At 45.0% G+C, this 23,104-nt stretch overlaps 1 protein-coding gene across 1 annotated transcript in view; it reads left to right on the top strand.

Moving 5' to 3' along the window:
- The window catches only part of rnf144b (ring finger protein 144B), an 83,350-nt gene that overhangs the window by 24,395 nt on the left and 35,851 nt on the right, over positions 1–23,104 (top strand). Inside the window, exons 2-3 of the mRNA XM_033013716.1 lie at positions 12,208–12,399; positions 20,098–20,202. Of these exons, the coding sequence (XP_032869607.1) occupies positions 12,250–12,399; positions 20,098–20,202 (255 nt within the window). The 5' untranslated portion in view covers positions 12,208–12,249. The remainder of the gene's footprint in view (positions 1–12,207; positions 12,400–20,097; positions 20,203–23,104) is intronic.

The raw sequence follows: 23,104 nt of genomic DNA, 5'->3' as shown, positions 1-23,104 counted from the left end.
AGTCGTACTGAAAGGATTTTTTAGACTCCAGTAAGCAATATTTTCATTGCGACCACTGTGGGCAACAAGAGTTGTGATTGTTAAAAAGAAAAATAGACTTTTATTTACATGCTGTTTTTCACACATTTTGTGATGTCCCAAATGGCCCTGTTGCCTCCAAGGTGCCGTTTAAAGTGTAGGCATGTTTGGAGTGTAGGAACTACAACAAGAGGGAGTTATAGGGAGAGGTTGACCTTATTCCTTAGATAATGAGGATGAGGGGTGATCTTATAGAGGTTTACAAAATCATTGGGTAAACAAACGCCCAGTTTGTTTGGAGTGTAGGAACTACAACAAGAGGTAACCTTTTCATGCACTTCATTGCGAAGTACTTTGAGAGACTGATCCTGGCTCACCTCAAATCCAGCCCCCCTACCTCACTGGACCCCCATCAGTTTGCCTATCGGCCCAACAGGTCAACAGAGGATGCCATATCTGCGGCTCTTCACTCTGCCCTGACCCACCTGGACAATAACAACAACTACATCAGGTTGTTATTCATCGACTTCAGCTCTGCATTTAATATTGTCATCCCCGCCAGTCTGATCACCAAACTCAGCCGCCTTGGCATCAATACCTCCCTCTGCAACTGGACACTGGATTTCCTCACCAGCAGACCCCAGTCTGTTAGGATCAACAACCTCACCTCCTCCACTCTGACACTGAACCACAGGGCTGTGTGCTCAGCCCTCTCCTCTACTCCCTCTTCACCCATGACTGCGTCCCTATGTATGGCTCCAACGCCTTCATAAAATTTGCCGATGACACCACGGTGGTAGGACTGATCAGCGACAACAATGAATCAGCCTATAGGGAGGAGGTCCAGCACCTGGCAGCTTGGTGTACCAACAACAACCTTGTCCTCAACACACAGAAGATGAAGGAAATCATCGTGGACTACCGGAAGACCAGAGGGGGCAGACATACCCCCATCCACATAAACGGGACTGAGGTGGAGCGCGTCTCGAACTACAAATTCCTCGTGGTACACATCTCAGAGGATCTGTCCTGGTCCCTCAACACCGCCAAACTGATTAAAAAGGCGCAGCAGCGCCTCTACTTTCTGAGGAGGCTTAAGAAAGCCCACCTGTCCCCACAGATCCTGTCCAACTTCTACCGCTGTACCATAGAAAGCATCCTGACCACCTGCTTCACGGTATGGTACAGCAGCTGCACCACAGCTGACAGGAAGGCACTGCAACGGGTGGTGAAAACCACCCATCACATCATCGGCGCCCCGCTCCCTGCCATGGATGCCCTTCACCGCACACGGTGTCTGAGATGGGCTGGCAAAATCATTAAGGACCCCTCACACCCCAACCATGGACTGTTTGGGCGGTACAGGACCCTCAGGTCTCACACCAGCAGGCTAAGGAACAGCTTCTTCCAAAACACCATTACCCTGCTGAACTCACAGGCTAGCCCCCCTCCCCCCACTTCTCATCAGTATTATTTATAGTTTATATAATTTACGGTTAAGCTCTATTCACCAGAATATAGCACATGTCAATCTTTTATATGTATATATTTATTTGCCTGTGTACTAGATCAATATATCCTCATTTGTATATATGTTGTTTTAACCAGTATTTTTACTACTTTGCACTCTGATTAGATGCTAAACTGCATTTCGTTGTACCTGTACTTGTATTTGTGCAATGACAATAGAGTTGAATCTAATCTAATCTAATCTAAATTTCTTGCCCAGAGTAGGGGAATCAACAACCGGAGGACATAGGTTTAAGGTGAGGGGGGGGGGAAGATTTAATAGGAAACTGAGAGGTAACCTTTTCACGCAAAGGGTGGTGGGTGTATGGAACAAGTAGGAGGGAGTTGAGGCAGGTATAATTGCAATGTTTAAGAAACATTTGGATAGGTACATGGATAGGATGGGTTTAGAGGGATCTGGGCCAAATGCAGATGGGCGGGGCTAGTGTAGATGGGGGATGTTGGTCTGCGCGGGCAAGTTGGGCCAAAGGGCCTGTTTCTATGCATGACTGAGAAGTATGCACCCAAAACCCTGCAAACAAAAATGCTGTGAAGATTATTTTGACTGAGGGATAATTATTGGCCAAGCATTGGTTTAACGGTTTGGCAGTATGACACTGTGTATATAGTGTGCGGGCATTTCAGCCTGCATTTTGTCTTGTGAATGCACAACATTATGGCCATATAGGTGTGAGTGTTGTGGTGGAGACACAGTTAAAGTTTAAACTTAAGATGTTTTTAAAAGTTTAATACATTGCGTTAATGTTAAATTTCCTGCTGCTGCTCTGTTCATCCAACTTGTTAAATAGTAAATCCTTTTTGTGACTTTAAGTAGAAATTCCTGAAACCATTTAACGTTTCAGTATTTGGGTCATATGTTTACATCCTGTGCATATTCAAAGACTGCACAGTGCTGCATCTGGTAGAGCGCAGCACCCGAGATCCTGACCTCCAGTGCTGTCTGTGTGGAGTTTGCATGTTCTCCCTGTGATTGTGTGGGTTCCCTCCGGGAGCTCCACTTTCCTTCCTTATCCCAAATACATGCGGGTTTGTAGATTAATTGCTGTAAATTGCACCTGATGTGTAGGGAATGGATTGGTAAGTGAGATGACGTAGAACTAGTGTGAGCGGGTGATCGATGGTCGGTGTGGACCCTTTTCAGGTCAGCTGGTGCATCGAAGGGCCTGTTTCCATGCTGTGTCTTTAAACTAAACTAAAATGCATGGATATGTTGTCTCATTAACTTGCATATTTGCGTAGTTATGAAACCTGTGCAATAGCATGAATAGCTTCCCACGATGTCCCATCACACAAACCAACCTTCCCCACATAGACTCAATTGACACCTCGCGTGACAAGGCCAGCAGCATAATCAAGGTCGAGTTGCACCCCGTCCACTCCCTCTCCCCCTTTCCCATCGTGCAAAAGGTATAGAAGTGTGAAAACACACACCTCTAGATTCAGGGACTGTTTCTTCCCAGCTGTTATCAGGCCACTGAACCATCCTTCCTACAACTAGAGAGCAGTCCTGAGCTATTATCTATCTGATTGGAGACGCTCGGACTATCTTTGATCGGATTTTACTGGACTTATCTTGCACTAAACGTTAATCACGCTGTTCCCTTTAGGGCCTGTCCCACTTGGGCGACCAAATCCGCGAGTTCTGGCGAGTTTGCCCTTGACTAATACTTGCAGCATGGTCGACATGAGGTCGTAGGAGGTCTTTGGAACTCTCCTTCATGCTCGAGAGTGGTCTCCGTGTACTCGATGCCTCAGCTAGGTTATGGCGTATTTTTCAACATGTTGAGAAATGCCCGCGAGTAAAAAAAGTCGCCATGGAAAAATCGTGTTCACCTGTATCTTCTCCAACCTCATCTACTGCATCCGCTGCTCTAGATGTCAGCTGATTTACATCGGGGAGACTAAGCGGAGGTTGGGCAATCGTTTCGCCGAACACCTCCGCTCAGTCTGCAATAACCTACCTGAACTCCCGGTGGCTCAGCACTTCAACTCCCCCTCCCATTCCCAATCCGACCTCTCTGTCCTGGGTCTCCTCCATTGCCAGAGTGAGCAACACCGGAAATTGGAGGAACAGCACCTCATATTCCGCCTGGGTTGCTTGCGTCCGGTTGGCATGAACGTTGAATTCTCCCAGTTTTGCAAGCCCTTGCTGTCTCCTCCCCTTCCTTAACCATCGAGCTGTCTCCTCCCATCCCCCCCGCCCTCGGGCTCCTCCTCCTCCCTTTTTCCTTCCTTCTCCCCCCCCTCCCCCCATCAGTCTGAAGAAGGGTTTCGGCCCGAAACGTCGCCTATTTCCTTCGCTCCATAGATGCTGCTGCACCCGCTGAGTTTCTCCAGCATTTTTGTGTACCTCCTTCAAGGAATGTTTGACAAAGCACAGATGGAATTCAGTTGTATTTTGTTGATAATGTCGCTATGATGACCAAGGTTGTGCAAGGCTTAAGGTAAAACCCCAAGTGCTTTCTTAGGGGCTTTTGTACAGTACACACCAGGGAGATTTGAGAACCAAATTTGGTCTATTGGTTGGACCTTTAAAGTTCTAGAAACATAGAAAAATAGGTGCAGGAGTATTCGGCCCTTCAAGCCAGCATCGCCATTCAATATGATCATGGCTGATCATCTAAATTCACTACCCTGTTCCTGCTTTTTCCCCATATCCCTTGATTCCTTTAGCCCTAAGAGCTAAATATCTCTCTCTCTCTCTCTCTCTCTCTCTCTCTCTCTCTCTCTCTCTCTCTCTACTGGACTAACATTAATATTGACCATATTAATTACAGGTAAATGATGTCAATTCCTGCAAATATTGACGTGTCTTATTTCAGGAAGCAGCACGTTTTATTGCGAATGCTGCAAGCCTTATTTTTAAGGACTTGATACAAAACCTTGGTAAGCTTCCAGTATGGTATTTAGTGGATAATGGCGTACCATGGTCTTTTGTTTCGGATTTCTCTGTGGCATAAATCAGTCGTTCATGTAGCAATCCCATGCCTTGTTCAACTTATTGCTTGTAGATAGATGCAAAGTGTTGCAGTAACTCAGCTGGTCAGGCAGCATCTCTGGAGAAAAAGGGTGGGTGATGTTTCGGGTTGGAACCTTCTTCAGACAGTCTGAAGAGGGGTTCCAAACCGAAACGTCGCCTATCCTTTTTCCCCAGAGATGCTGCCTGAGCAGCTGAGTTACTCCGGAATTTTCTGACTCTCTTCGGTATAAACCAGCATCTGCAATTCCTTGCTACACATTTTGTTGCTCATGGTGTTGTGGTTTGCAAGTGAAACAAGTTCCTCTTCCCTTTTTTCCGAATTTGGCTGTGAATATCCTTTGTAATCACATTGAAAGTTTGCATTAGTGCAGCTGGGTTTCCCCTAACATCCCTGAAGAGAGATATTCAAGTACTTTAGTTCTTCTACAAAATATCTGCCTCAGAGGGCGGTGGAGGCCGGTTCTCTGGATACTTTCAAGAGAGAGCTAGATAGGGTTCTTTAAGATAGCGGAGTCAGGGGATATTGGGAGAAGACAGGAACGGGGTACTGATTGTGGATGATCAGCCATGATCACATTGAATGGCGGTGCTGGCTTGAAGGGCCGAATGGCCTACTCCTGCACCTATTGTCTATTGTCTATTGATGAGTGGTCGGTGGCAATAGGCCTTCTGTTCCATCACTCTGCATACTTGCTCTAGGGGGTAGCTGATTATTGTGAAGTCCTGTATTGCTTCACATTTTTTTATTTTTTTCAATATTTAGTGACTTTTGTATTGATGGCCTTTAAGTTTTCTGCTTCTACGACCAAAAGATCTGAAAAACCCTCTGTGCGTGAGAGAAAAAAATCTAAGTAGGCATAGTGGGATTGATTTACGATGTTTCCACTAGTGGGAGAGACTTGAACATGGGAATATAGTTACAAGACAAGGAGGGGTTAAAACTAAAGTATGAAGGAATTTCTCCTAGGGAGATGGTGAATCTATGTGATTCTTTACCCTTGAGGGTTGTAGAGGCTAGATCATTTCAAGTATTTAAAATCGGAGTTTATCTCCAGTCCCCTTTTTTGCCCTCCTGATTTTCTCTTTAAGCTTGCTCCTTAGTTCCTGAAACTCCTCCAGGGATACACTTGATCCCAGCTGCCAACACCTGGCCCATGCCTCCTTTTCATTCTTGACCAGAGAATCAATTTCTCTCGTCATCCAAGCTTCCTTACACCCACCTGCTTTGTTCTTCACTCTAACAGAAATGTGCATACCCTGGACTCCTCATGGCACACTTTTTAAAACATCCCACTTTCTGGATGTTTATTTTCCTTAAAACAACCTGTTTTCAATAAATTGAGCGAGTTCCTGTCCTATACCCAATCAACGGGCGGCACTATTGTGCAGCAGGAGGGTTGCTGCCTGACAATAGAATTGCTGCCTAAAACCCCTGTTCCACGGTACGAGTTCATTCCAAGAGCTCTCCTGAGTTTGCCCTGATTCGAACTTGGAGATTTACGGTAATGGCCACTCGTCGGTACTCGGGGCTCTCGTGGACATTTTTCATCATGTTGAAAAATCTTCACGAGTCTTCCCGTGCTTACCTGCCGTTAGCGAGTCTTCCCGAGTACCGGTCGTTAGCGCTACGAGACGTCCCCGAGCTCCGACGTACCCGCTACGTTCATTCTCCGTGTTCACCACGAGTTTGATTTTTTAAAAAACTCTGGAGAGCTCTTGGAATGAACTCGTACCGTGGGACAGGGCTATTACAGTTTAATCCTGACTACGGGTGCTGTCTGTCTGGAATATGTACGTTCTCCCTGTGATAGCGTAGGGCTTTTTCCCGGTGCTCCAGTTTCCTCTCTCACTACAAAGACATGCAGGTTTATTAGCTTCGGTACAGAAATGTAAATTGTCCCTAGTATGTGTAGGGTCGTGCTAACGTACGGGGTGATCACTGGACGACACGGACTCAGTGGGCCGAAGGGCCTGTTTCAACACTGTATCTCTAAACTAAACTTGTGCGAGGTCCTGTCTAAAAGTATATTTTTAATGTTGTCGTTGCTGGATGATGTGGATTGCACGGGTTATGGATTGTACTTGGGTGATAGGTTGCTATGCAAAACAAAAAAAGTAGATGGACAATAGCAGAAATATCTGTGAATCTTCTTGGTGAGATTCCACTGTTTTAGATTTCTGAACAGCAGCTCAGATTGAGTGGGATTTGTTTGGGGAAAAATAAGTTACCTGAAGGAGGTATCTAGCATTCAGGTGAGTTTGCAGAGTTGTTCAAGATATATTTTTTGGTGTACAAAGGAGATTTATGAGGATGTTGCCAGGACTAGAGGGTCTAAGCTATAGGAAGAGGGTGAGTAGGCTGGGACTCTATTCCTTGGAGCGCAGGAGGATGAGAAGTGATCTTATAGAGGTGTATAAAATCATGAGAGGAATAAATCAGGTCGGTGCACACGGTTTCTTGTCCAGAATGGGGGAATCGAGGACAGGAGGACATAGGTTCAAGGTGAAGGGGAAAAGATTTACTAGGAATCGGAGGGGTAACTTTTTCACACAAATGGTGGTGGGTGTATGGAACAAGCTGCCAGAGGAGGTAGTTGAGGCAGAGGACTGACCAAACTTTGTGCATTCCACCACAGTGATGAATTCTGTGGTGGATGTTTGTGTTAATTTTTTATTGTGTATTGTGTTTTTTTTTGTACCGCTGCTGGCAAATTCACATCACTGCACTATGTGCAAGTGACGAATAAAACTTGACTTGACCAATCCAACGTTTAAGAATTATAGACATGAACATGGATAGGATAGGTTTGAAGAGATATGGGCCAAATGCAGGCAGGTGGGGCTAGTCTAGCTGGAACATGGAGGCCGGTGTGGGTAAGTTGGGCCGAAGGGCTTGTATCCGTGCTCTGTGAGACGTGCATCTTCACACAGGAGGGTTGCGAAAGCGGGTTTGAGTTATGCTCGGCCCATTGTTGCATGTAATGTACCGAAAGGACTATGCTGCAATTTCCAAAAGTGTGCCGTATGTGTACACTTACAGATTGCATTGTGCAATGCGGAGAAATGTTGCTCTGCCTCTTAGAATTGTTTTTGCTTGCAATGAAGATTGGTGCAACTTTAAAGGAAATACAGCCCTGTCCCACTTTCCCGAGTTACCCACGAGTTTTCCCCTTGATTCGAACTCGGGGAATGTCGGGTAATGTCGGTAGCGAGCCCGTAGGACTCCGTAGATGTTTCGTGGTGGCTCGTAATGCCAGCCGTAGGAACTCGGGGCATCAGGTAAGTCGGGACGTTTTTTCAACATGTTGAAAAATGTCCACGAGTTTAAAAAAAATAGCCCCGAGTACCTAAGGACGGCTATTACCGTAATTCTCCGAGTTCGAATCAAGGGAAAAACTCGGGAGAGTTCGTGAGTAACTCGGGAAAGTGGGACAGCCCCTTCAGAATAAGAATAGAAAATGCTGGAAGACCTTGTGTCTGGTAGATTCCAGAGAGGGAGAAGCAGTTAACCTTTCATATAGATGACCAGCTGTCACGAGAAAACATGAACTCTTATTTATTGCTGCAGCCTGGTCCAGTGAATGTTTCTAACACTTCCTGTTTCTATTTATTGTTGGGTTATTTGCTATTTTTTTCTATTAGGCGACATATACAATATCCTGTCTTCCTTCATACTTGGGAAGCTAGTTAAACACGCTCGGTTTATTATTGTAACGTGTACCGAGGTGCAGTGAAAAGCTTTGCGTTGCATGCTGTCCAAACAGGGGAGAGGCCCAACCAGGGCGGGCCCCAAATGATAATACAATGATAATATCAATAATTTGCCAATTGGAACACATGCAACGTTGCACAGCCCACATTAAAGTGACAGACGGCACACTCCTCCACAAAGTCAAATAGTTACTTAAAAATTCAACTTTGCCAGTATCCAGCGGAGTCAAGAGTGTTTTATTGTCATGTGTCCCAGATAGAACAATGAAATTCTTACTTGCTGCAGCACAACAGGATATGCAAACATAGTACGCTGTAAACAATATGAAAAAAACACCCTAGGGTGTGTCGGATAGTGTTAATGTGCCGGGATGGCTGGTCGGTGCGCACTCGGTGGGCCGAAGGTCCTGTTTCTGCAGTGTATGTCTAAACGAAACTAAGAGTAGAAAATCACTGGCACACGGATTAGAGCATCTCCACATAATTCCAGGTGGAGAGGTTTTGCAATTTCCCACACTGTCTTGAAATAACGTAATTGCAAGGCTTTGTGTTGCGACCTCTCTCTCGTGTGTGTGTGTGCGTGTGCGCGTGTGTGTGTGTGTGTGTGTGTCTCAATAGGTCCAGGCGTAGGTCATTTGGCCCTTCGAGCCAGCATCGCCATTCACTATGATCATGGCTGATCATCCACAATCAGTACCCTGTTCCTGCCTTCTCCACATATCCCTTGACTCCACTATCTTTAAGAGCTCCATCTAATTCTCTCTTGAAAGCATCCAGAGAATTGGCCTCCACTGCCTTCTGAGGCAGAGAATTGCACAGATTCACAACTCCCTGAGTGAAAAAGTTTTTCCTCATCTCCGTTCTAAATGGCCTGCCCCTTATTCTTAAACAGTGGCCCCTGGTTCTGGACTCCCCCCAACATCGGGAACACGTTTCCTGCCTCCTGTGTGTCCAATCCCTTAAACTACAAATCTTATATGTTTCAATAAGATTTCCTCTCATCCTTCTAAATTCCAGTGTATACAAGCCCAGTCGCTCCATTCTTTCAACATATGTGAGAGAGAGAGAGAGAGAGGGAGAGAGAGAGATCTTTCCTGAGATGCTAGTGATACTGAAGTCTAGTTATTGGATCAATTTCAGAAATCTTGTCTTTGATATGAGGAATGACCACAGACTGTTGCAGTTAGCTGAAACTGAAAACAAGTTTTAATCTTCTCACACTCAAAAGGGTGTGAGATATGACATGATTCATGTGTGAATCGCACATTTATGAAACAAAACATCTTTATAGTTTCTTCTGAACATTTAGTTGGAATGTGGACTGAAGTATTTGAGATGGAACAGATCAGGAAGTGTCTGGTGGGGTCAATTTCTTTAGAATTTTTAGTTTTAGTTTTAGAGATACAGCGCGGAATCAAGCCCTTCGACCCACCGAGTCCCCACCGACCAGCGATCCTGGCACATTAACACTAGTAGGGACAATTTTACATTTATACCAAACCAATTAGCCTGCAAACTTGTATGTCTTTGGAGTGTGGGAGGAAACCTAAGATCTCAGAGAAAACCCACGCAGGTCACTGGGATAACGTACGAAGCCCGTACAGACGGCACCCGTAGACAGGATTGAAGCCAGGTCTCTGGCGCTGTGAGGCAGAAGCTCGACCCACTGCGCCACCATGTCGCCCGATCAATCGGAAGATGGGTCCCGACCTGAAATGTCACCTCTCCGTAATTCTCCAGAGATGCTGCCTGATCCGCTGAGTTACTCCAGCACTGTGTCCTTTTGTGTAAACCATCATCTGCAGTTCCTAGTTTCTATTTGGGTTAATTTCCTGGGTAGTTATGTACATCTAATGGAGATGAAAGTGGAGAGCAGTTCCAAAACGGAGTGCCCACTGGGTTTGCGAGAAGGTAATGGTGGGATCTTGTCAAAATGACTGGGGAAAGGGGGGGGGGGGGTGGGGGGGGGGGGTGGGGGTGGGGGGGGGGGGGGGGGGGGGGGGGTGGGGTGGGGGGGGGGGGTGGGGGGGGGGGGGGGGGGGGGAGGAGAGAGGAAGACTCTAGCAGGAATGGAAATGTTTTTCCACCCTTCCTCATGTGCCCTAGACTCCAAGAGAATCGTCTTGCACTGGCTTGGAGCTCTCCTTCATCCCATTCCTCGGAACTTTGTGGTGTTGGTTTTCAATTTAAAGTTCAATTATCATTACCGTGGGTTGGGAGATTGCAACGTTCATGTGGTCCGCCCTGTTTTGATGAATGCAATCAACCCAGCGTGCATAGTCAAATAAGAATAAATAGAACAAGTTGTCCTACAACTTTAGGTTGTGCACGCCATACGCAAGATGAAAAACATTCCCCTTTTCTCATACAAGTTTGAATAAGGACATGGGTTAATGAAGGGCTGGAAAACTAACGTTCTGTACTGGAGTATTTTGTGAATTTCTGATTTCAGTGCTGTCACTGTCAAATTCTCCTCCAACTCGCACACTAACCTAGCTTAAATGTATCACTGTTTCTTCATTATTGCCAAAAGAAAAATGCCTGCAGCTCCCTTCCCAATATTTTAATATGGATACACTGCGGAAACAGGCCCTTCAGCCCCCCGGGTCCGTGCCGTCCAGCGATCCCCGTACACTAGTACTATCCTACACACATGGGATAATTTACAATTTTTACTGTAACTGATTAACCTGCAAACCTGCACGTCTTTGGAGTGTGGGAGGAAGCCAGAGTAACAGAGATAGGTGATATATTGGGTGGGGACCCGTCTTTGGACTAATTGCGGGGGTGGGGGAAAGAAACCTAGAAGAGCAGGTGGGCAGGACAAAGCATAGCAAATGATCTGTGGCATCTTAAATGCAAATTGAGGGAGTGGTCAGGTGTGCTTTGGAATGATCAGCTATCATCTTTATTAATTGAAAGTTTGGAAACCATAAATTCAGGGTCAATGTTTTAAATGTAGTGTGGTGCAGGTGAAGTGGGCGGTATTTACTTTACTTTAGTAAACTTGCCCTTCAGCCCACCGAGTCAGCGCCGTGATCATTGCACTAGCATCATCCTACACACCAGGGACATTTTTACCAAGCCAATTAACCTACAAACCTGTATGTCTTTGGAGTGTGGGAGGAAACCGGAGCACCCGGAAAAATCCCACGCAGTCACAGGGAGAACATACAAACTCTGTACAGACAGCACCTGTAGTCAGGATTGAACCCGGGTCTCTGGCGCTGCAAGGCAGCAACTCTACCGCTGCACCACTGTACTGTCCCTATTTTGTACACTTTTGCGCGCCCCCCCCCCCCCCTTTTTGTTGCTCTTGAGCCAATCAAAACAGTCATTTACCGATTTGAGATTATACTTAAAAGGAGGAAGAAGTGGAATTAAGAACCAGAGAACATGGGTTTAAAGTGAGGGGGGTGGAGAGGAAAGATTTAATAGGAGTCTGAAGGGCAACTTTTTGCACAATTGGTGGTAGATATATGGAACAAGCTGCCGGAGGAGCTAGTTGAGGCAGGTACTATCGCAATGTTTAAGAAACATTTAGATAGGTGCATGAATAGGAAAGGTTCAGAAGGATATGGACTAAATGCAGGCAGGTGGGACTAGTGCAGATGGGGCATATTGGTTGACATGGGTATATTGGGCCAAAGGGCCTATTTCATGCTGTAGAACTCTATACCCCAGCTGACATTATTATTTGGATTTTGGAACATCATGGTCACTGCTCCCATTTTCCATCTATTAAATCATCCCTTGTGTGAGACTCTTCACAAAAGGTTTTAGTTTTGCAGCACTTTCCATGTCAGAAAGTAATGGGCAGAGGTGTGGATGGGGCATGTTGGTCGGCATGGGTAGGTTAGGCCAGACAGCTGTTTCCACGCTGTATGACTAGAAAATCCTGGCTGATATAACATCTTTGATATAACATCTTATAATAACATCTTTATTGTTTTATGTCTGTCTTACAGGTACCTGGACTGGATCCAGAGGCCTAACTTGGAAGAGTGGAGATGGCTACTAAGACCCTACAGATGATGGCAAAAGGTCCGTCGGTGGACCTGGCTCTGAAGCCACTGATGAAGTGCAAGCTCTGCCTTTGTGACTACACTCTCGATAAAATGACCACTCTGAATCAGTGCAGCTGTTGCTTCTGTACCACGGTGAGTGTTCTCAGCAGCTCGTAACAGAGTGGAACTTGCTGCAATTGTTCCCGATGTTGGGGGATTCCAGAACCAGGGGCCACAGTTTAGGAATAAGGGGTAAGCCATTTAGAACGGAGTTAAGGAAACACTTTTTCACACCAAGAGTTGTGAGTCTGTGTAATTCTCTGCCTCAGAGGGCGGCGGAGGCCAGTTCTCTGGATACTTTTTAGAGAGAGCTAGATAGGGCTCTTAAAGATAGCGGAGTCAGGGGATATGGGGAGAAGGTAGGAACGGGGTACTGATTGTGGATGATCAGCCATGATCACATTGAATGGCGGTGCTGGCTCGAAGGGCCGAATGGCCTACTCCTGCACCTATTGTCTATTGAACCCAGTACAAAGCTCGAAAAGAGATTGCTGTCATTTTTAATGGCTGGAGAAAAATGGGGGTTTGCTTTAAATGACAAATCTCAAGAATAGTTATGGGGATGAAAGGTTTTTTGGGATACGCACTCAACGCAAACTGATGGGACTAGCGTAGATGGGGCATCTGGGCCGGCATGGACAATTTGGGTGAAGGTCCTTATTCCATGCTGTATGACTATGACTAATATTTACTCATCTTTTCACAACCTTTTTATTTCCTCTGAACTCTACTATTTCAACACTACCTTCATTGGCTTCCATGAGTTAGAGCTCTTTTAATATAGTTGCCTATGCTTTTTTAGAAGCTAGGCACTATACATGGAGCTATACATCAGAAGGTGCAGATCCAGAGCCAGCAACATTATGGGGGACCCCTACCACCCCAACAACGGACTGTTCCAGCTGCTACGGTCAGGCAAACGCCTCCGCTGTCATGCTGTGAAAACAGAGAGGATGAGAAGGAGTTTCTTCCCACAGGCCATCAGGACTGTAAACTCTTATCTCACCAGGGACTAGTTTACTGGACCAATTTACTGTTGTGTTGTGTCTTTCTAAAATTGCTGGGGTTTTTCCTAATATGTAAATACTGATTCTGTTCTATTCTGTTCTGTAGTTTTTTGCACAATACGTAGGTATTGCCACATTCATTTTGCTGCACATCTTATGACCATATAACCATATAACAATTACAGCACGGAAACAGGCCATCTCGGCCCTACAAGTCCGTGCCGAACACTTTTTTCCCTTAGTCCCACCTGCCTGCACTCATACCATAACCCTCCATTCCCTTCTCATCCATATGCCTATCCAATTTATTTTTAAATGATACCAACGAACCTGCCGCCACCACTTACACTGGAAGCTCATTCCACACCGCTACCACTCTCTAAGTAAAGAAGTTCCCCCTCATGTTACCCCTAAACTTCTGTCCCTTAATTCTGGTCATGTCCTCTTGTTTGAATCTTCCCTATTCTCAAAGGGAAAAGCTTGATCACATCAACTCTGTCTATCCCTCTCATCATTTTAAAGACCTCTATCAAGTCCCCCCTTAACCTTCTGCGCTCCAGAGAATAAAGACCTAACTTATTCAACCTATCTCTGTAACTTAGTTGTTGAAACCCAGGCAACATTCTAGTAAATCTCCTCTGTACTCTCTCTATTTTTTTTGTGTGTGTATGTGACAAATAAACTTGACTTGACTCCGGTGAGGAACAAAATATTAGTGTACGTGGAAATTGGAGGGTATCGACCAGAAATGTCACATATTCCTTTTCTCTAGAGATGCTGCCTGACCCGCTGAGTTATTCCAGCTTTCTGTATCTGTCTCGTACCTAGAAACATATTGGACGAACCAATATGTCACAAAATAGAAAGAAGCCTTTCAGTCCAACGATTTATCTTCCTTTTACATCAGTAGTTTTAAGCATAGCTTCTCCCTATCCCTTCAATGTATTTCTTTCACCCCCTGCCCAATTCAATCTGATGATCATCATTTGTTTCTGCCTCAATCACAAGCATTGGAAGTGAACTCTAAAGATTTATGCATCTCTGTGCATAATTTTTTCCAAATCCCTCGTACGTTCTTTGGGTCTTGACTCCTTTTTGCCTTCTGAGGATGATCTGCTTCCAACATGCTTTTCAACATGTATTGCAAGTCAATCCAATAAAAATGTAATTCTAAAGATCAAAAGTCAAATATTTGAAGATTTTTGTATATTGTCATACCTGGCTAAACCTCAGTAAATCTGCATCTATATTTCCCCTTTAATGCTGCAAATTGCCTCAAACAATATCTTAAAGTTTAAAATAAATCTATTATTATCTCGTGGTGTGTATCTCAGCTCGGGTTCAGTCACATAAACCCGATTACACACATTCCTCTACTCTGAATGGAAGTCATGTAGTTGTACAGCACAGAAACAGACTCTTCAACCCACCACGTCAATGCTGACCTTTTCGCCCGTCCACTCTAATTTGCCACATTGGTCCATATCCAATGGGCCATGCCCTGATTATTCAAGTGCCCATCTAATTGAGCCCTAAACATAGTGAAACATCTAAAATCAGTACCCCGTTCCTGATTTTTTTCCCCCATATCCCTTGATTCCTTTACCCTAAGAGCTAAATCTAACTCTTTTGAAAACATCCAGTGAATTGACCTCCACTGCCTTCTGCGATAGGGAATGCCACAGATTCACAACTCTCTGAGTGAGAAGATTTTCCTCACCTCAGTCCGAAATGGGCTACCCCTTATTCTTAAACTGTGACCACTGGTTCTGTGTCCCATTTTTCCTGCATCTAGCCTGTCCAATCCTTTAAGAATGTTTTATGTTTCTATAAGATCCCTTCTCATCCTAAATTCCAGTGAATACAAGCCCAGTCAATCCATTCTTTCATCATATGCCAGTCCCGCCATCCCGGGAATGAATCCCGGGATGGCGGGACTGAACTCCCTCAATAGCAATAATGTCCTTCCTCAAATTAAGATACTAAAATTGCACACAATACTCCAGGTGCGTTCTCAGCAGGACCCTATACAACTGCATAGGACCTCCTTGCTCCTAAACTCAAATCCTCTCGCAATGAAGGGAAACATGCCATTAGCTTTCTTCACTGCCTGCTGTACCTGAATGCTTACTTTCAGTGAGTGATGTACAAGCACATCCAGGTCTCGTTGCACCTCCACTTTTCCTAATCTGACAACATTCAGATAATAATCTGCCTTCCTGTTCTTGCCACCAAAGTGGATAACCTCATATTTATTTATCCTCATTATAGTGCATCTGCCACTCGCCCAACCTATCCAAGTCACCCTGCAGCCTCATAGCATCCTCCTCACAGCTCACGCTGCCACCCAGCTTTGTGTCATCTGCAAACTTGAAAATTCCCTCGTCTAAATCATTAATATATATTGTAAATAACTGGAGTCCCAGCACCGAGCCTTACAGAACCCCACTAGTCACTGCCTGCCATTCTGAAAAGGACCCATTAATTCCTACTCTTTGCTTCCTGTCTGCCAACCAGTTCTCTATCCATGTCAATATCCTACCCCAATATCATGTGCTCTAATTTTGCACACTAATCTCTTGTGTGGGACCTTGCCAAAGGCTTTTGGAAAGTCCAGATACACCACATCCTCTGGCTCGCCCTTTTTCCATTTTACTTGTTACATCTTCAAAAAATTCCAGATGATTAGTCAAGCATGATGTCCCCTTCATAAATCCATGCTGAATTTGACCGAGTTTATCTAACACAATTTCCTGACTAATGTGGATTCCCTTCAGTTCCTCCCTCCCACTAGACCTTCAGTCCCCTAGTATTTCTGGGAGATTGTTTGTGTCTTCCTTAGCGAAGACAGGACCAAAGTACTCGTTTAACTTCTCGACATGATTGAGTTGGAAAGAGTGCAGAGAAGATTATCTTTCTTACAATCGGAAGCGTTGTGTCTTAAATTTGCTGACATTGATATCTGCCTTTTATTAAATCATATCTATTTCAGCATGCGGATATCACTTTTCTAAGATACCCCATATCTATGTTTAATATTCCAATAAAATTATCTAATGACCCCAATTTTGTCAATCAGCTGTCCAGGTCCCTAACCAGATCACTAAGCGTGGTCTATATATATGGTGCCCTAAATTCAGTTCCAAAGCCTCTGAAAAAAGATTTGTTTTCCATAAATCCAATTTGCTTTCCTGTTTATATCTTGATATTCTCCAATTTTGCAAGTTTTATAAGGTCAAAGGTTTTTCCAAAGTCTGTGCCCATTGTATCTACTGAATTACCCCCATCACTCTCTCTCAAATGTTTATTTGTTTCCTTAGTTGGATAACCCTTGTGGTATTTTGAGGATGTTGGGTCCTTGTAGGACTGTATAGCAAGCACTTTTAACAACAAAAGGGTTATGCTACAATGATTTGCTTTTTAATAATCTAGTTGTACAGACCTTTTCAAATAAAGAGTTAGATACAGCTCGTAGGGCTAACGGAATCAAGGGATATGGGGAGAAAGCAGGAACAGGGTATTGATTTTGGATGATCAGCCGTGATCATAATGAATGGCGGTGCTGGCTTGAGGGGCCAAATGGCCTACTCCTGCATTATGTTTCTAATAGGTTAAATCGTCTTTAACTTTGCTGGTAAACGGGTCTAAGATTCTGAGAGTATTGATTTATAAAATGATACTTGAATTCAGAGAGTTACTTTAATTTAGAGATGCAGCAGGGAAACAGGCCCTTCAGCCCACTATGTCGGCACCGACCAGCGATCCTCGCACACTAACACTATCCTACACGCTAGGGACAATATACAATCTTTATCGGAGCCAATTAATCTACAAACCTGTATGTCTTTGGAGTGTGGGAGGAAACCGAAACATCCAGGGAAAACCCACGTGATCAAGGGGAGAATGTACAAACTCCATCAACAGCACCCGTAGTCGGGTTCAAACCCAGGTCTCTGGCGCTGTGAGGCAGCAACTCTACTGCTGCGCACCTTGCCTTTCAACAATCCAAATGTACAGATTTCTGCAAGTAGAGATTTATGAAATGATACTTGAGGTCATAAGTGATAGGAGCAAAATTAGGCCATTCGGCCCATCAAGTCCACTCTGCCATTTAATCATCTCCCTCCTAACCCCAGTCTCCTGCCTTCTCCCCATAACCCCTGACACCCAAACTAATGAAGAATCCATCTATCTCTGCTTTAAAAATATCCATTGACTTGGCCTCCCCAGCCTTCTGTGGCAAAGAATTCCACAGATTCACCACCCTCTGATTAAAGGAATTCCTCCTCATCGCCTTCTTTAAGGAACGTCCTTTAATTCTGAGACTATGACCTCTAGTCCTCGACTCTCCCACTAGTAGCGCCATCCTTTCCACGGCCACTCTGTATCTTCCCCTTTGCTCTACCTATTGCTCATGAGTTGGAATTGATTGTATCTATGTATGGTACATCTGATCTATTTGGATAGCATGCACAGCACAGTTTATCATTATACGTTGCTGCATGTGTTAAGAATAAGCCCAAACCTAGTTTCTGCCTCTTCTGAACCTACAGCAGTCCACCTACACCCCAGACATATTCATTCTTGCCAGGTACAGAATGTTTGAAAGACACCAGTGCCTGTCTGGAAAACAGCAGCCACCAGCCAAGACACACAAATAACGATATCTCGCTTGACTAGGGCTATTAATATGAGACGTAATCTCTCTCTGAGCATCTTGAATGTACACAGAAGGCAGTAGTTTAGTTAACATTGGTGCAGAATACTGAATAAATCTGAGTTGCTACTCTGAATCCTTAATTAGTTTAGTGTTTAGCTTAGATACAGTGTGGAAACGGGCCCTTCGGCCCACCACGTCCGGGCCGTCCAGCAATCATCCGTACACTAGTTCTGTCCTACACACTAGGGACAATTTACAATGAAACATAGAAAATAGGTGCAGGAGGAGGCCATTCGGCACTTCAAGCCAGCGCCGCCATTCATTGTGATCATGGCTGATTGTCCCCAATCAATAACCCGTGCCTGCCTTCTCCCCATATCCCTTGACTCCACTAGCCCCTAGAGCTTTATCTAACCCTCTCTTAAATCCATCCAGTGATTTGGCCTCCACTGCCCTCTGTGGCAGGGAATTCCACAAATTCATAACTCTCTGGGTGCAAAAGCTTTTTCTCACCTCAGTCTTAAATTGCCTCCCCTTTATTCTAAGACCGTGGCCCCTGGTTCTGGACTCGCCCAACATCGGGAACATTTTTCCTGCATCTAGCTTGTCCAGTCCTTTTATAATTTTATATGTTTCTATTAAGATCCCCCCCCTCGTCAGCTAATCATCAGAACAGAAGCTAATTAACCTACAAAATGCATGTTTAGAATGTGGGAGGAAACAGTGGCACCTGGAGAAAACACACGGGGAGAACATACAAACTTCGTACAGACGGGAGAGGGCAGGAACGGGGTACTCTCTGGGGATGATCAGCCATGATCACATTGAATGGCGGTGCTGGCTCGAAGGGCCAAATGGCCTACTCCTGCATCTATTGTCTATTGACACACCCGTAGTCAGGATCGAACCCAGGTCTCTGGCGCTGTAAGGCAGCAGCTCTGCCATCGTGACAAATTTAATTCTATCTCTTGGAAACATAACTTGCAATCTGTTCACTAGGCCTTATTTCAGAGCTTCTAGCTATATCACAAGGTAACACTAATAACCGACAGTTCATGGCATTTTTAGCTTTCAATAAAAATATTGTATGGATGGTATAATGTGCTAATATTTGTGCTTTGATAACTATTGCTTGCAGCAGCACAGAATATTTGCATTCACTTAGAATTCGAGTGGCGCAGCATAGATCTGTTGCCTCACAGCGCCAGAGATCTGAGTTCGATCCTGACCTCTGACACTATCTGTGTGGAGTTTGCACGTTTTCCCTGTGACCGTGTGTGTTTCACTCGGGTGCTTCAGTTTCCTCCCAAATCCCAAAGACGTGCAAGTTTGTAGGTTTATTGGCCTCGGTAAATTGCCCCTCATGTGGGTAGGGAGAGGATGAGAAAGTGGGATAATGTAGATCCAGTGTAAATGGGTGACCGTTGGTTGGCGTGGACTCTATGTTCATGCTGCATCTCTAAACTCAACTAGAGTCTCACGGTGTGATGAGTGAAACCTAAAGTTCATGTTCATCAGTGATAGGAGCAGAATTAGGCCATTCTGCCCATCAAGTCTACTCTGCCATTCAATCATGGCTGATCTATCTTTCCCTCTTAACCCCATTCTCCTGCCTTCTCCCCATAACCTGTGACACCCGCACTAATCAATAATCTATCCATCTACACCTTAAAAATATCCATTGTTGGCCTCCACAGCTTTCTGTGGCAATGAATTCCACAGATTCACCACCCTCCGACTCAAGAAATTCTTCCTCATCCCCTTCCTAAAGGAATGTCTGTTAAATCTCCCACTAGTGGAAACATCCTGTCCACATCCACTCTGTCCAGGCCTTTCACTATTCGGTGTTTCAATGAGGTTCCCCCTCATCCTCCTAAACCCCAGCGAGCACAGGTCAAGTGCCATCAAACGCTCATCAAAAGTTAACCCACTTATCCCTGGGATCATTCTTGTATACCTCCTCTGGATCCTCTCCAGCACCAGCACCTCCCTCCTCAGATATAGGGCCCAACATTGCTCACAATACTCCAAAGGTTTACTGATTCAATCAACATAGCAGACATGTTGATGCCAAGTAACTGATGTGCTTTTTTTCCCTCTCTCTCCCCTGTCTGACCCAATCAGTGCTTGACACAATATGTCGAACTGATGATCAGGGAAGGCTGTGGATCTCCGGTCACTTGTCCAGAACTGGGATGCCCGAAGAATGGTGACTTTCAGGATACAGAGGTAATAATATTTTGTTATGAATAGAATATACTCTGTGCATACTGATTTATGCATTTGTTTAATGTTGCAATATTTCTTCCTTGTTGATGTCCTTTGCTTTCAACCATTTTGAACCAGTTGTTAATGTACATGCAGCACTTCAAATTATAATGATTTAGTCAACCAAATTTTGACATTCTGTTTTCTCATTGATATCTCAGTGAGACCTTCTTCTAGATAGGGCTTTTGAAGATAACGGAGTCAGGGGATATGGGGAGAAGGCAGGAACGGGGTACTGATTGTGGATGATCAGCCATGATCGCATTGAATGGCGGTGCTGGCTTGAAGGGCCGATTGGCCTACTCCTGCACCTATTGTCTATTCTAGCACTTTGTGAAGGTCATTTGCCACCCTCTAGGATCTAATACCATTGACCATAAGCTATAGGAGTAGAATTCTACCTTTGAGTCTGTCCCACCATTCGATCATGGCTGATCTATTTTACCCTCTCAACCCTACTCTTCTGCCTCTCCCTGTAGCCTTTGATGCTTTTACTAATCATCAATCACCACTTTAAAACTACCCGACGACTTGGCCTCTACAGCCTTCTGCGGCAATGAATTCCACAGATTCACCACCCTCTGGCGAAAGAAATTCCTGCTCATCTCCATTCTAAAGACATGTCCATTTATCCTGATGCAGTGTCCTCCAGTCCGAGGCTCTCCCACCACTGGAAACGTCCTCTCCACATCCACTCTATCTGGGCCTTTCATTATTTGGCAGATTTCAATGAGATCATAACTCATCCTTCTAGTTGCATCATCTTCTTCTTGTGTATGGCGTGTACAGCCTAAAGTTGTAGGACTACTTGTTCTATTTGATCTTACTTGATTGTGCACGCCAGGTTGATTGCATTCGTCGAAACAGGGCGGACCACGTGAAGGTTGCAATCTCCCACCCCCAGCAATTGCCATAAGGGCGGCACAGTGGAGCAGTGGCAGAGTTGCTGCCAGAGCTCTAGAAACCCAGGTTCGACCCTGACCATGGGTGCTTGTTCGTACAGAGTTGGTATGTTCTCCCTGTGGCCGTGTGGGTTTTCTCTGAGATCTTTGGTTTTCTCCCACACTCCAAAGACGTACAGGTTTGTCGGTTAATTGGTCGGCGCGGACTCGATGGGTCAAAGGGTCTGTTTCCACGCTGTATCTCTAAACTAAACTGAGGGAATGTAGTTAGTTTTATTATTGGAAGTTTACTGGTTCCTTTTTTTTTGTGGGGAGGGAAGAAAGTCCCTGTTTGGAAACTCGCTACCTGCACTGACACTTTAACTTGCTAGAGTCTTGAAGAGTAACCGCAAATGGAAATGGCCCTGCGGTGAGGCTCAAAGTCAGCCTCCGGCAAGGCCGCCAGCTCCATGATGTTAGGCCGCAGAGCAACGGAAGATACGATCCGGAAAACAATCGCATCTCCGGCAAGATAAGAGATTGAAAAAAAGTTTCCCTCCCCCCCACATAAAACAAACCAGAGAACATTGACACATAATTTTAAAACTCACTAAAAATACCAAAAAAGATGAAAAGACAGACAGACTGTTGCCGATTAGGTGCGATTATACAGAATTGTTATTTCAGTCAGGGTATGTCTCTATCCAAAATGGTTATTCAGGATGGGATGGCTCTGGACTAGTGATCCTAGGGCAATTTGTACAATCCTCAGCAAATACTGTTGCTTTTTGTCATAGAAACATAGAAAATAGGTGCAGGAGGAGGCCATTCGGCCCTTCGAGCCTGCACCGCCATTCAATATGATCATGGCTGATCATCCAACTCAGTATCCTGTACCTGCCTTCTCTCCATACCCCCTGATCCTTTTAGCCACAAGGGCCACATCTAACTCCCTCTTAAATGTAGCCAATGAACTGGCCTCAACTACCTCTGTGGCAGAGAATTCCACAGATTCACCACTCTCTGTGTGAAAAATGTTTTCCTCATCTCGGTCCTAAAAGATTTCCCCCTTATCCTTAAACTGTGACCCCTTGTTCTGGACTTCCCCAACATCGGGAACAATCTTCCTGCATCTAGCCTGACCAACCCCTTAAGAATTTTGTACGTTTCTATAAGATCCCCCCTCAATCTTCTAAATTCTAGCGAGTACAAACCGAGTCTATCCAGTCTTTCTTCATATGAAAGTCCTGACATCCCAGGAATCAGTCTGGTGAACCTTCTCTGTACTCCCTCTATGGCAAGAATGTCTTTCCTCAGATTAGGAGACCAAAACTGTACGCAATCCTCAGATTAGGAGACCAAAACTGTACGCAATTGTCGAACCAAGATAGACTAAATAAAATTGATGCAAGGATTATTCAAGAGCTCACCCACACCTTCCATAAAAGATCTCGGAGGTTAGGCCCTTTGACTGATGGGGATGGCTCCCTGACGTACAGAACTGGGCTGGAGGACTCTTTCTAAGGCCATTTTTAAATATGCTAATCTTATTTTGGTCAATATTGTCGCTCTATATGCACAGCTCCAGTTATCACTCTGAGTCGTGTGAGCTCCTTTCTTCACAAAAACAGCACCTCCGTCTCACTGCTGAACCCCAGCATTTCATGCTTTAATATAAATCTAATCACGCTTTTATGCAACTCTTATGGGTCTGTCCCACTTAGGCGACTTATTTAGGTGACTGACGGTGACTACGACAATGGAACTGACCGAAGTCGGCACCGGCGACAACCTGCGTCACCTGGTGACAACCTACGACATCCCGGCGACAATCTACGTTAACCTGGCGACACCCTACGACAGCACCTACGTCAAGCTACGCTCATCGGCGTCAAACCCACGGTCGCCACTGTCGCCAAAATTTTTTTCAATATGTTGAAAATCCACCGGCAACCAGAAAGACTCTTTGGGCGACTGAGGAG

This window comes from Amblyraja radiata, chromosome 2, assembly GCF_010909765.2.
Source record: "Amblyraja radiata isolate CabotCenter1 chromosome 2, sAmbRad1.1.pri, whole genome shotgun sequence".
NCBI classification, from domain to species: domain Eukaryota; kingdom Metazoa; phylum Chordata; class Chondrichthyes; order Rajiformes; family Rajidae; genus Amblyraja; species Amblyraja radiata.
This window is presented reverse-complemented; position numbering and strand designations above follow the sequence as displayed.